The following is a 14325-nucleotide window of genomic DNA, read 5'->3' on the forward strand; positions in this document are numbered from 1 at the left end:
CCCTTGTTCTACCCTATCCATGCGGTTCCAGCTCCCAATCTAATTGTGGGTGGCTAGTTTATCATGTTTTTCATTCTATTCAGCTGCTATCGACTTTGATCCAACCTTGCTATGAGTTCCCAATGCTTGTTCTCATCTGGTATCACACCAGTGAGTAGAATAACGATACAAGTTGTCACTAGAATTTTTCCATAGCTTGTCTCATCATTCAGCCTGATGGTTAGAATTCTATAGATCTTTCTAATTTGTTTGCCGAACACGTCCAGATGAACAAGAACCATGAATCTCAATTGGGAAAAGAGCAAGCCTCCGTGATCATATAATTGAGTCCAACATTTTTTTATTCCCAAACTTATGATGAATGTAAGGTGTGGAGAAAAACTATCAAGATACAATAACAATCAAATCTTATCCCATTAGATGGGTCAGAGGAAAACTAGACATGCATATCAAATTCATGTTGATTTTTTTTTTTTGAATATAGATAGGTAGATAGATATACACACAAGTTACCTCAACACCGTGATATGCATTAGCTACCTTGCATGTAATATTCTAGTACAGACAACAAATATTTTGTACTTCCTATTAATATACAAATGTGCGTACAAAAGTCACTAATACGTGCCTGAATCTGAAATTACAACAATGTTCGATATGCACTCAAAATAGGTTTATGTTTATCCATTGTTCTGATTATTTCCAGAAAGGATCAGTGATATCTCCAATCCCCTGCTAAAGGCCTGGTTGAAAAGAAGCCGAGTTTGGAATGTGGATACAAAAGGCAACCAAGAAAACATGGCTATAGGGACAATAATGAACATGCCCATCCCAGCATCATATAGACGGGCAAGAGTGCGAACTGATTTCCAAATTCTCAACTTCTTTAACACGGGTTTCCATGCAACCGCTATCTGAAAGAACAAAAATGTCAACACAAATTAGTTACCCAATGCATAACCTACGTTGTACTTGGAACCATGGCAACCAAAAAGCTATTGCTCATTCCACATGGATAAACAGACATTTATTCAGCATACATTTGTGAAAAAACTTATGGCGGTAAGTTCAAACTTAAACTATGGACCAAAAAGTGTCAGTGATGAATGGAAGGAAACTTGAACAGTGCTAAAGTGGACTATCATATTGTATCAGTACAATTCAGCGTTGCTATGATTTTCCTTTTTGGTAGAAAAGAAACATCTAATTTAACTAGACTAGCAGAACTGTGTATTTCAGGGAGTTTTGATGTTATGTTGGCAATTCTAGACTATATGGTATCATAATAACAATGTTATTCGGCAACATAATATTGAAATTACCAAGCTTTTAGCATTCTGTTTCATTACCAAAATCCAGATGTTGAAATCAAATGAGCTTCAGATAACTCTAGTAATATTTCTCAAGTTGCAGCAGACTTGGCGCACAGTAAAAATGGCTAGCGTCTCAACTAGCGGTCTTGGTTGCAACTTGCAAGTTTTAATATTCTTGACGACAATAAGACTAATTTTAAATAGGAAGAATGGAATCAAATATTTTAAATAGTAAAGGAAATCATTAACTTACAGAAATAATTGCCCATCCAGTTGGTATGAAAGCCAAGATACATGCTAAGATGTCAGTCACAGAGAGAGCAGTAAGAACAATCGCAGCAGCTAACCCAGCCAATAATAACAATAATGTGACACTTTGAATGAGACGCAATGGTAATTGGAAGTTCACCCACGCCTTATGGCCAAAAGTAAAAACCTGTCGAATCAAGTGAATAACAAATTATGGGATATCAATTTTCAGATCTCAATCCATTATTTGAAAGCATAGGCAGTTGCATACACTATACCTGGAAAAGGATAACCAGCCCAGCAAACACAATCCATGACCAGGCATATACCTATAGACAAACAATCAAAATTTTCTGGAATATTTAAGCAAACAAGCAAAGCAACAAGAATCACTTTAAAATGCATTAATATATGAATGTACTACCACACTTATTTATGATGTCTACTACTTAACTAGCTAAACCATGTTACAGTCAACCATAGAGTAGAAATTTCTAGTTCCCAGGGCGTAGCACAGCTATGGGCGCATGGTTTCATGGTCGAGAGGTTCAGGGTTCGATCCTCAGGTTGTCATTGCCTGGTGTTAGCGTCCCGGCCATGCGCTTTAAGCTGTGTACTTGCATTTACCTCCCTCCATATCTATGAGACCGGCTCTAGAGGGGCCGCTGATGTGGCGGTTTCACATTATAGAGTAGAAATTTCTAGATTGAAATGAACAATAAAGACAAAAGCTCAAGAGAAATGATAATTTTAGTTTGAGCCAAGCAGAGAGAGATTCAAGCCCCCCAGTTTGAAGTATTCTACCTGTGACTCAGGTTAGCTTCATTCTAATCCAGTACCTAGGCTTCTCCAAATGGATCAAGAATGGAGACTAATAAAAGTTGTGTCCTCTAAACCAATGGTGAAAAAAAATGGAAATCAATTATTGCAAGAAATCAATGGTGAAAAAAAAGGATAGGTTGATTTGATGGACACATTGGATCTACACCAATGTTCTAGATATTCCTCAGTGTGTCCAGACCATCGAAGGAACGTGATGATCAGCTTCCAAAACAAATTGGAAAATTCTTGGAAGCCCCGCAAGCTCAGTTCATACTTTTTTACCATGACAGGGGAACAAAATTTAATCTAAGTTTCAATCCTATTGAGAGGTTCACTAGAGAAAAAAAATTGAAGAAAAAAGTAGTTTCTTTTGTCCCTTCAAAGCGAGCGGAAAAATGAAAAAATTGATACATATCAAGAAAATTCCATATCTGTAAATTATTGTTTCAATTCATCCTCATATAATTCTTGAACGAAACCATTTATTGCAGTTAATCCATGACCAGAACAAAATGTACACGAGGATTTTGGATCAGAAAAGAGGCAGTCTGTGCAGAAAATGTCACTACATCTAGGCTCAGACTCCAACAATCCCTTCAAGCTCATATTAGCAAATAATCAACTGTCTTCAACCTAAAATCGGCAAATCAATAAAGCGAGATGATAACAAAAGAAACAAAGAAGGGAAATGAGAATGAGAGATATTCAATTAATTTATTGGGTAGGCTTCTCTTCGAAGCTACAATTACATCAACACATAATCAATCGAGGAAAAAAAATACTCAAGGGTTTGGAAGATAAAGAGAGAAACAAAGTGTCTTCAACCATATCGACACATCAATAAAGAGAGTGAGGTTAAAGAGAAAGTCTTGGATGATAGATATAAATTTAGCAACATGAGAAAAAAGGCAATTTTCTGTTGAGGTTTTCACTGGATTTTAGGTGGTACATATGCAACACGCAAAGAGAGCCAAGTTCTGAAAGAAGATGAGATATCAAGAGAGACTTTCAGATCGACACAACATAGAGAAGATGAAAGCAAACAGAGGATCAACAAATATAAGTTGTTGGAAATGAAGACAAGAAGTGAAAGAAGACAAGGAAGGTCGGTGAATACTCAAGGAAGTTGAAAAATGAATACGAGCTCAACCAATGTTAATAAAAAATAGAAAGGTGAGGTCCTGCAACTCATGCTATCAATTGTATCAACAAAGAGAAGAATGTCTGCATATGAAACGAGAGAAAAGACCAACATAAGGTAGCAGTGGGTGCATGGCCACTTAGGCTTCAAAGGATATTGCTGGTTGAAGGAGAATCAACAGTAGAAGGCAAATCTGTTTGCTTTGGAGTTGGTTGCAAAGGTTTGATAGTGAGCAAGAGGTTACATTTAGTCACTGTGACAAACAACATCACTTTCTAAGAGTCAAATTCTCTCATAGCTTGTGTCCGTCAGGCAGAGCAAAGGTGCTGTGGGAACAACAGCAAAGGTGCTGGATTGTGAGGCAACAGGAATCTGGTGATTCGATGAATTGTGCAAATATATAGCATTGTCAGCATGTGGATCTGCTGCAAGTGCATAGCAACAATGTGTGGGTCAGCTGCTTGTATAGATCTGCTGTGTAAGTAGGCAAGGTCACACGACACTACAGGACAACAGGTGAATCAGATGGCTAGGAAAGAATAAGACAGAGAGGAAATAGATGAGAGGGAGGCCAACTGCTTCCCTCCAAGAGGAATACTTTTTTTGTAAAACCTAATCTAGAAAGTCTGATATATACCATTTACATAGGTATACATAGACTCATGATAACAATTAAATAGGTATATTTAGACTCATGATAAAATCCTAGAGATGAGGTACTAATATGATGCTAGACAAATTAGTATGGTTTCAAAAGATGGTCTAGATTGTCACAGTCACTTTGGACAAGGGGTCACTTCGCCTAGTGGGTAGGTAACTCCTATTATACGATTGATTTAGAAAGCGATCCAAGAAGATTGCCTAGGTTCCTAGGCATTCTAGTTGTGTGGTCTAAATGGGTTTTAGCTGAAAATACTAATTTCTTATCCTTTGGGGTGTGTGTAGGGATCTTATGCATAAACAACACATAACGCAATGGAAAAATGATCCCTCTAGAGATCCTTGCGAATACCGTATACTACGTTTTCCTATTCTATCAGATAAAATAGTTACCTTTGTTGCATGAACCGGTACTCCTGACAGCAACTTTGATTCGGATGCAGATCTCTGCACGATCAAGTGGTCGCGCCTCTACGGTATCCACACAAACACGTTCTCCATCCATCTCACGAACTCACGACTTGGAGAAGAACCACCTTCTTGTGCTAGCAAGTTTGGGAGGTTCAGCCAGACACGAAGAAGAGGAAGAAGATGAATAGTCTCATACATCAAAATGCAATGCCAAAACCCTTTTATATTCATCCAATGAATACCAAGGGGTTTTGCCCTTTAGTCTTCCTCCTTCAATGCATGATTAATTTTGTCTTTTGATCTTCCTTCTTCAATGAGTGGATTCAATTGAGTCTAACTCAATGAGTTTAACTCGGATTAGACTCAATCTAACCCAATGAGTCTAACTCGGATGTTAGATTCATTCGAGTCTAACTCAATGAGTCTAATTCGAATTAGACTTAATCCAATAATCTTAAGGCCCATAATAATTTAGTCAAACTAAATTAAACCTATCTCCAAATCAACATATTCTTTATGTGTGACCCAATAGGCTCTCATAATGTTGACAATGTATTCAAAATTATTTTAGATACATAAGCAATGAATGACATCTAGCAATGCATCATTGCTACCAAAGTGATAAGAATGTTGAGATCCGACCTAACCTTTCTGTGTCTATTATCTTGTATGACTCAGTCCTTCTATCCTTGATATTTAAATTGATCAATGAGGCATAAACCGTGTCATTCTCTTATCAATCTTTGTGTTTCTTGATCCTTAAGTAGACACACTCAATCAAATAAGCTTAATATCTCATATTGACTAATTTAAGCATGACCATGCATTCTTGTGTCCTACTTAATTAAGGGGCCCACAGATATCACTTTCGTTATATGGAAGGGATAGATCTCATCTACATCACTCGCATCCCTCCGCATAACAAAGTGCATATCCAGTGATCAACTTTATAGTTTACCTTGTTACAGGTGATGTTTGCCGATACCAAAGTACACAATTCCTTAAGTAGGAAACCATAATGATTTCAAGTCTAAGGACTATTCATACCAATAGTCACTATGAGAATGTTTGACACTCATATAACAATCCATGAAACATTCTCATGACGGGTCAATTCAGTACATATTCTCTAATATATATCCATGTGTCAATATCTCATATCCATGACTTGTGAGATTAAGTCATCAATTGACCTACATGCTAGTCTCAATGCATTAATATTATCCTTGCATATTAATGCTTGACTAAGAATAGTTAAGAGTAGTGTCTATATATCTCTACAACCTCCCACTATCAATTCAACAAATTGATATGCTGTAGACTAAAATCTACTACTCTAGAACATTATTATACTTATTCATCTGGCATTGATTTGAAGTAAATATAATAATCATTGCCTTTTATTAATGAAATATGATATAATATGTCTTAAGTCAATCAACTCTTGATTAGCTCTTAGGGGGCATAAAGGAGAATACGCTCGCCCCCAGCGCCCCCGCCAGCTCACCCTAGGACCAACACCGGGAGGTAAATCAGTGACTGAGAAGAAAAGTGGCAGGTAGGGTGAGTTTTACATAGGGTGAGTTTAAACGGGTTGCAGGGATTTACGCCTCGTTAGCCCCGAGAATCGACCCCTAGACCTTATGGGGTATCAACCCTGCCACTTACCATCTCAACTAGCTCGTGGGGACTTTAATTAGCTCTTAGGGATTATACTAACCGTGTGTGTATACACATATAGGGTTTTGATGCCCTGAGTGATGCTCATGGGCGACTGAGTGCATGGGGCGCTCGAATCACCCAAGTGCATTCACATTGGGAACCTGAATCACTTCCGAGCACCCCGCCCACTTAGTTGCTCATGAACACCATGCATTAGTAGGGATATCGAAATTGTGTATATATATATAATTTTAATAATTTAATATACTTATTGTCCCTATTCTAATATTTCTTAATGCTAATCACCTAGGCCTCTGCCTACCACTTGGGTTTTTTTGCTTCAAAAAAAAAAAAAAAAAAAAAGAGTTGCCACAACCTACATGCATGCATATAGCACTATATAGGATGAACAGCTGATGTAGCTAAATCAAAAATGTGTAAGGTGTGTGAAGAAGATAACTGCCTTGTAGCAAAAATCAATGCTGTTGGCTGTGCCTGACCATGCTCGTTAATGCACATGGACGTTGCAGTGTGATAGCAAATTGGCATGTATGCCACTAAATTCTGCAACATACTACTCTATCAGGAGTCTGACATGCCAACCTACATTATCCCAAAAATCAAAAACCAATTTGGACAACCAAACACCATCTTACCACATCAGAAGAACAAGGATAGACAACCACTTCAAATCGAGAACAGTTCATGCAATCATTTGATAGGATAACAAGGGAGCATCATTAAAAGTTGCAAATATAACAAAGAAAAGCAAATGTGATTGAACTTGTAAAACATTGACTGGTCCCTTACTGTGATTGACGTATCGCTTCCAGATGCATGCAGCTTGTACACAATACCATACTGGAAGAAGAAAAATCTGCAGCTCAAGATAGTTTCTAATATCCTTCCACGAAGAGTATGTATATGCGCCTGTTTTTGCAGAAACAAACAGTAAAATCCCAGCAAGAAGAAAATTTTAACAAGGAAGACAGGTCTATGAATAAATCTGACAGGTTCAACAAATTTTAGAAATTTAAAGAGACATCATATCCATATACAGTTGAAAAGACTACTATAAATATTAACCTATAATTCAGATTTCAGAGTGCACCACTATTTCATTAAAAAAACACCATTTTGACTCAACTCCTACAAAAATGATGAAGATCAAAGTTGATACATAATGATAATGAGTCGTAAAATCCAAAGGATCAGACATAGGTCTCATATCCCCCATTAAGATGTTTAAGTATTTCTTTCTCTACCCAGGGTCAGGGTATGACCTTTTGCCACCAAGGATTTCTTTCTCTAGTAGATCTTACTATTGTAAGAATGCAATCTCTTAGATTTTTCTATGTCTCTTCTTGCACCATTAATAGGAATAATTCAATCATTTAACCATTTAAAATAAAAGGTTAGGAGGTAAGTAACGAAAAAAAAAAGAATACAGGATACTAATCATATAAAAGTAGGAGTTTCTGCTCTCCAGTAAAGAAATGTATCAAGTAAAAAATATTGTACAGAGGTTTTGATGAGGGCAGACAAATTTGAGGAGATACACTGAGTGCAAGTAAATGTGTAAAGGATCTATGATGTCATAGAAGCGTTTAATGCCACTGATATAAGACTGATGTTGATGCAATGCTACTGATTACAACCTCTCCGAAATTCCAGCCATCACAAAGATTAGATAACATATGCCATATCAGATTTTAAAGGATGCTATAAGAGCACTGATGGTACAACAGTGTTAAAAAACTATAACTGTTAGAACCCCACATGAGTATGTAGCAAATTCTGTTCTATTTTTGTATGAAGTATCTAGCAAAAATATGATTTGTAGTTTGCGCTTCAAAACTGAACAGACAAGCCCCTTTTTGTTAAGGTCAGATAAACATTCTGAGCACATCTGTAAGTTCTCCATACATATTTGTAGGCGAGCAGGCAACTGAGAAGCAACCATTGCAACTCCATCTGCATTGCCAAGTGTATGCTAAATCCAGCAACTGGAGATAAGGAACAATCAAGGAAAGCCCACCTCCAGGGGGCATGATGAGAATTGAAGATTCAAAAGTCTCTCTCTCTCTCACCTTATCTATGAGTTCTCCATACATATTGTAGGAACAGACAATTGGGAAGCGACCATTGCAGCTCCATCTGCATTGCCAAGTGTATAGCCCACCTCTTGGGGAGATCTTGCATTCACTTCGATGATGGTAAATACTAGGTTTCATCACTCATGGTATTCTATCTTTTATGACTAACAACCAGTATCAAAAAGTCATTTCTGTACGACGGAATGACACTGCCTAGAGGCATATGAATAGTCATTATCTACTTTTTTACAAATACAAAACTCATAATATATGCATGTGTCAAGCTGAGAATGATAGAAGTATGCATCAGAAATAAACAGAAAAAAAGCACAAAGCTAACACAAGTTAGATATGGTTTGGAACTCAACTTCCTATACCTATACTATCGCTTCTGATCCAACAACCTAAAACAAAAATGACCAAACCACTCGTCCACACAATGCAATAGAGCAAGCCTCAAGAATCTATGGATAAAACCTCAACGAGATATAAATTTCGGCCCAATGAAACCTCAAAATAATAAAACCTCAATCCAAACAAATGATATTTTCAATCAATTCTTCCTACAAAAATACCATATACAGATGTAAAGATAAAAGCTCACATCCCACACTATAAAGTACCTAATGCGGTGATGAGATGAGGACATTGGGGGGGGGGCAAGTTAGTCTTTTCACATTGGGAGGGTTTTGGTTTTGAGAGGGGGCATTGTTCCTCACTGGAAGGGGGGAGGATTTTTGGCTGGTTTCTTCCGCCGCCGCCACAACCAAGCACGCCTCGCTGCCTCTCCTCTCATTGGCAACACACATGCCTGCTCCCCTCACACCGGGAAACCTCCAACGCCACATTCCTCTCGTCGCCATGCTCTCATGCCGATGCCTCTCTTGAACGAGCTTCTCCCCTTCTTCCTCACATAGCTACCGCCTCTCGGGAAAAAGGTAGCTACAACCTCCTTCAACGCGTGTAGCTAGATCGCCGGAGTCGCTGGCAGCCCCAGCGAGCATCCCACACGCCGACAACCCCTTCTCCCTCACCTCTTGTCGGCAGCCCTAGCAAGCAGCCCCAGCACTGGTGTCGTCTCTAGGGCTGAGGCCGCCACCACCGCCACCTTAGCATCGACAGCCTCCAGAGCCCCAGCCCATGCACCGTCTCCAACAGTCGCTCTCCCCCTTTCTAGCGCTACCTCTCTCTCTCTCTCACGCATGCCGACAACCCATACGCCTTCTCCCTCCTCGCGCCCATAGTCGGGCGACACCACCTCCAACGGCCGACGCCGCTCAGAGCTAGGCAACACCATCTTCAGCGGCTGACGCTGTCCTCCGGACCGTCCTCGTTATCGTATGCCCCTCCAATCCAGTTGGCTGTACATGTCTGATGATGATCCAACATTCGCCCCTTTGATCTAGCCTATCTCCGACCTTTGAGCCACTATTCTGTTCCGGCCATCGAGTCGTTGTTGTGTTCTGACCTTCGAGCCGCTGTTGTATTCCGGCTTGCGTACCGCTGTCATATTCCGACGATCCAAACCATATCTAGCTCCGTGCCGACAGATCCCTGCCGCATCCGGCTCTGTGCCGTCAGATCTGACTCCTTCGGCTCACATTCATCTATTCTTCCGGATCACGACGACTCGATCATCGTCACGACTAGCTCATAAATCCACCAGGTCCGTCAAAGGCCCCGGGGCCAGAATACGTCATCGTACTCATTCTCTATTTATTTCATTACTATACTATTAGGCTATTTCTTATATATTCATGGAACCTGCCTCGAGCATCAGGGTGACAGGGACCGGGGCAACCCGATCGATGTCTGCAGGTAGCGTTGACCAGAGGCCTTCTGATGACTTGGTCAACATAGAAGACAGCACATCATACCCTCCCCCTCCAGGTATAGCGACTTGGTCAACACTTCAGACATCATTCCGGTCGTTCCGTCGTCTCAGCTCCCGTACGGGAGCATATTTGACGTCGTCTGTGGGAATCTTCGCCTGATCTGAAACGTGAAGATGGATGACGCCTAGAAATTCTTTGTCATCATCATAGTCTTGGAGCATTTCGACCAACATATTATATTCTCTCCTCAATCCACGAGTATTCGGGAGTCGATGGATTGACTCAGATCCTTAGTTAGTCAGCAGATCAATTTTTCTATAATATTTTCCTTTTCGGCCATAGGATCCGCTACAACTCCTCGATCAGAGAGTAAGGATTTAACTCCATGATCAGAGACTAAGGTCCTAGATCCTCGATCAAACACTAGAGGCATAGCTCCCCGATCACAGACTAAGGGCCTCACTCTCCGATCAAGGACTAGGGGCTCAGTTTTCCGATACAATATGCTACAGGCTTTGTACCGCTATAGGCTCTGCACCTCCACCCATGGGGCTCTGCATCCTCTTAGGATTATAGGCTCTGCTTCCTCCTATTGCTACGGACTCTGTCCCTCATATTGCTATGAACTCCGCTCTCTCAGTCGGAAAGTAGGGCTCAGACTATTCTCTCCGACTCCACGGGCATTCGGGAGTCGGTGGGACCGAATCGGATCAACAGCCGAGCGACGACTATAAACCCTTGCAAAGAAAATATCAACAGCCGAGTGGCGGCTATAACGCTTGTGAAGAAAATAACAACAGCCGAGTGGCAGCTATAAACCCTTGAGTAGTGAATATTACAGCCAAGCGGCAGCTATAAACCCTTGCGAAGAAAATATCAACAGTCGAGCGACAACTATAAACCCTTGAGCAATGAATATCAATAGTCGAGTAGCGACTATAAACCCTTTAGTGAATATTACAGTCGAGCGATGACTATAAATCCTTGAGCAGTGAATATTAATAGTCAAGCGATGACTATAAACCCTTAAGTAGTGAATATTACAGTCGAGTGACGACTATAAAACCTTGAGCAGTGAAGATTAAAGCCAAATAGCGGCTTTAAGCCTGAGTACCCTGACCATAGACACATACTTATACGTTTCAAATCAAGCATGGTACCCTGAGTACCCTGGCCAGACACGTACTTATACGTCTAAGTGCCAGCATTAATCCCGAGTACTTTGGCCGCAGACACAGATCTTCAGTCTCAATACCAACATGGTACTTTGAGTACTCTGGTAGCAGATACAGATCTTTAGTCTCTTACAGACTCTCAGCATGTTTATTTCAACAGAATCAGCCAGACTATCGACATATTAGTCTCCGCCAGACTCTCAGCGTGTTTATATCAGCCATAGTCAACAAGACTATCAACATATTAGTCTCCGCCATACTCTCAGGGTGTTTATTTTAGCAGAGTCAACCAGATTATCGACTTATTAGTCTCAGCCAGATTCTCAACATGTTTATCAGTCAAAATCAGCCAGACTATTGACATATTAGTCTCAGCCAAACTCTCAGCGTGTTTATTTCAGCCAGAGTCTCAGCCAACTTATCGACATATCAGTTTCAGCCAGACACTCGTCATATTTATCTTAGCCAGAGTCTCAGCCGGACTCTTGACAAAGTTATCTCAGCCAAAGTCTTAGTCAGACCATAGACTCCCTATTAGCACCCTCTTACTGCTATGAGCTCTGTTCCCGTACATTGTTACGGGCTTCGCTCCCACTGACATTAGAGCTCAACCTCCCTCGTTTGGGGCGAGCTATCTCCACTGGTCTCAAACCAGCTTATTAAAGCCTCCATCTCCCCCATTCGGGGTCGAACAATCTCCACTGGTCTTAAACTAGCTTATTGAAGCCCCTATTTCCCCGTTTGGGGTCGAGTTATCTCCACTGGTCTCGGACCAGAGTATCTCACAGGCTCTGCACCAACTCAACTCACGGTTTTCGCTTCCGTACGCCTTCAATTTCACGAGCTACGTTCCCGTTCAATTCACGAGCTCTGCGCTCGCTTGGCTCACGGTTTTCACTTCCGTGCGCCTTCGATTTCATGGGCTACGCTCCCGTTCAATTCACGGGCTCTGCGCCCGCTCAGCTCACGGATTTTGCTTCCGTGCACTTTCAATTTAACGGGCTACGGTCTTGTTCAGTTCACAAGCTCTGCGTCTGCTCGGCTCACGATTTTCACATCCGTGCGCCTACGATTTCACGGACTACGCTCCCGTTCAGTTCATGGGCTCACGCCTGCTCAACTCACAATTTTTGATCCCGTTCGCCTTCGATCTTCTTGCTCGATTCATGTGATCCACATTCGCTAAGCCTTGGGTCAGTCATTTGCTCTACCTTATCTTAGCATGCTTGACACCGTGCGACACTCTCTCAATTGCCCGCTCGACATCGAGTTAGTTATTTGCTCTGCATCCTCTCTACATACATTCGGTTGCTTGCTTGGCATTTGCCCGATCGCCCACTCGGCATTCGCCCACTCGCTATTCGCCCATTCGACATTCAATCGCTTGGCATCGCTTGGTTGCCTGCTTAGCACTATATTTCGCCACTCAGTCGTCACATGCATCACTCACCGTTCTGTTGGCGTTCGTCAGTGCTTGCCATTCGGTCAGCACTTGTCTCACTTGCCACTCTGCCCGACACTCATTACTCGATCAACGCTTCCCTCGTTCGTTGCTTCGTCGATACTCATCTCATTCAACACTCGTTCAATACTATTTTTCATCGTTCGCTCTGCTTTGCTATTGTCGTTTGATTGGCATCGCTACTGTCACTTGCTTGGCACCGCTTCAGCTGCTCTATCGACATCGTCACAGCAACGAGCTCGACGTTATACGATAAACCCAATGATCTGACTTTGTACGCGGGAATGATTCAACATTTGCAACAGGCTATCTAGTCAGTTGGACTCGCACCTCCTTCGACTAGACTTGAAGGAGAGACTTGTGATGCGGTGATGAGATGAGGACATGTAGAGGAGAAGGGCAAGTTAGTCTTTTCACATTGAGAGGGTTTTGGTTTTGAGAGGGGGCACTATTCCTCATAGTAAAGGGGGAGGTTTTTTTGGCTGGTTTCTTCCGCAACCACCACAACCAAGCACGCCTCAGCCGCCTTGTTGCCTCTCCTCTCGTCAGCAGCACACACGCCTACTCCCCTTACACTGGCAAACCTCCGTCACCATGCTCTCATGTTGACGCCTCTCTTGAACGAGCTTCTCCCCTTTTTTCTTCCTCGCAGCGCTACCGCCTCCAGGGAAAAAGGGAGCCATAGCCTCCTTCAACGCGTGCAACTAGATCACCGGCGGCCCTAGCAAGCAGCCCACACGCCGACAACCCCTTCTCCGTCACCTCTTGCCGGCAGCCCTAGCAAGCAGCCCCAGCGCTGGCGTCGTCTCTAGTGTTGAGGCCGCCATCGCTGCCTCGCTAGCATCGGCAGCCTCCAGCGCCACAACCCATGCACCATCTCCAATAGCCGTTCTCCCCCTTTCCAACGCTACCTCTCTCTCTCTCTCTCTCACACGCATGCTGGCAGCCCATACGACTTCTCCCTCCTCGTGCCCATAGTCGGGGCGACACCACCTCCAGCGGCCGATGCCGCTCACAGCCAGTCAACACCACTCACAGCTGGGCAACACCATCTCCAGCGGCTGACGCCGTCCTCCGTACCGTCCTCGCTATCGTATGCCCCTCCAATCTAGCCGGCTGTACATGTCCGATGACGATCCAGCATTCGCCCCTTTGATCTAGCCTATCTCCGGCCTTTGAGCCACTATTTTGTTTCGACCATTGAGCTGTTGTCGTGTTTCAACCTTCAAGCCACTGTTGTATTCCGGCTTGCGTGCCGCTGTCATATTTCAATGATCTAAACTGCATCTAGCTCCGTGACGACAAATCCCTGTCGCATTCGGCTCTGTGCCGCCAAATCCGGCTCCTCCAACTCACATCCATCTATTCTTCCGGATCACGACAACTCGATCATCGTCACGACTAGCTCACCGATCCACCAGATCCGTCAGAGGGCGCCCCCCGAGGTAGGGTACGTCATCGTACTCATTCTCTATTTATTTCATTACTATACTATTAGC

General features: G+C 42.4%; 1 protein-coding gene across 1 annotated transcript in view; it reads right to left on the reverse strand.

Annotated features, from left to right (window-relative positions):
- Positions 1–443: 443 nt before the first annotated feature.
- The window catches only part of LOC121969816 (callose synthase 9), a 100238-nt gene continuing 86356 nt past the window's right edge, over positions 444–14325 (reverse strand). Inside the window, exons 49-52 of the mRNA XM_042520074.1 lie at positions 7069–7188; positions 1841–1891; positions 1567–1749; positions 444–914 (exon numbers count right to left, since the gene is read on the reverse strand). Of these exons, the coding sequence (XP_042376008.1) occupies positions 681–914; positions 1567–1749; positions 1841–1891; positions 7069–7188 (588 nt within the window). The 3' untranslated portion in view covers positions 444–680. The remainder of the gene's footprint in view (positions 915–1566; positions 1750–1840; positions 1892–7068; positions 7189–14325) is intronic.

The sequence above is a fragment of the Zingiber officinale genome, chromosome 4A, assembly GCF_018446385.1.
Source record: "Zingiber officinale cultivar Zhangliang chromosome 4A, Zo_v1.1, whole genome shotgun sequence".
NCBI classification, from domain to species: Eukaryota; Viridiplantae; Streptophyta; class Magnoliopsida; order Zingiberales; family Zingiberaceae; genus Zingiber; species Zingiber officinale.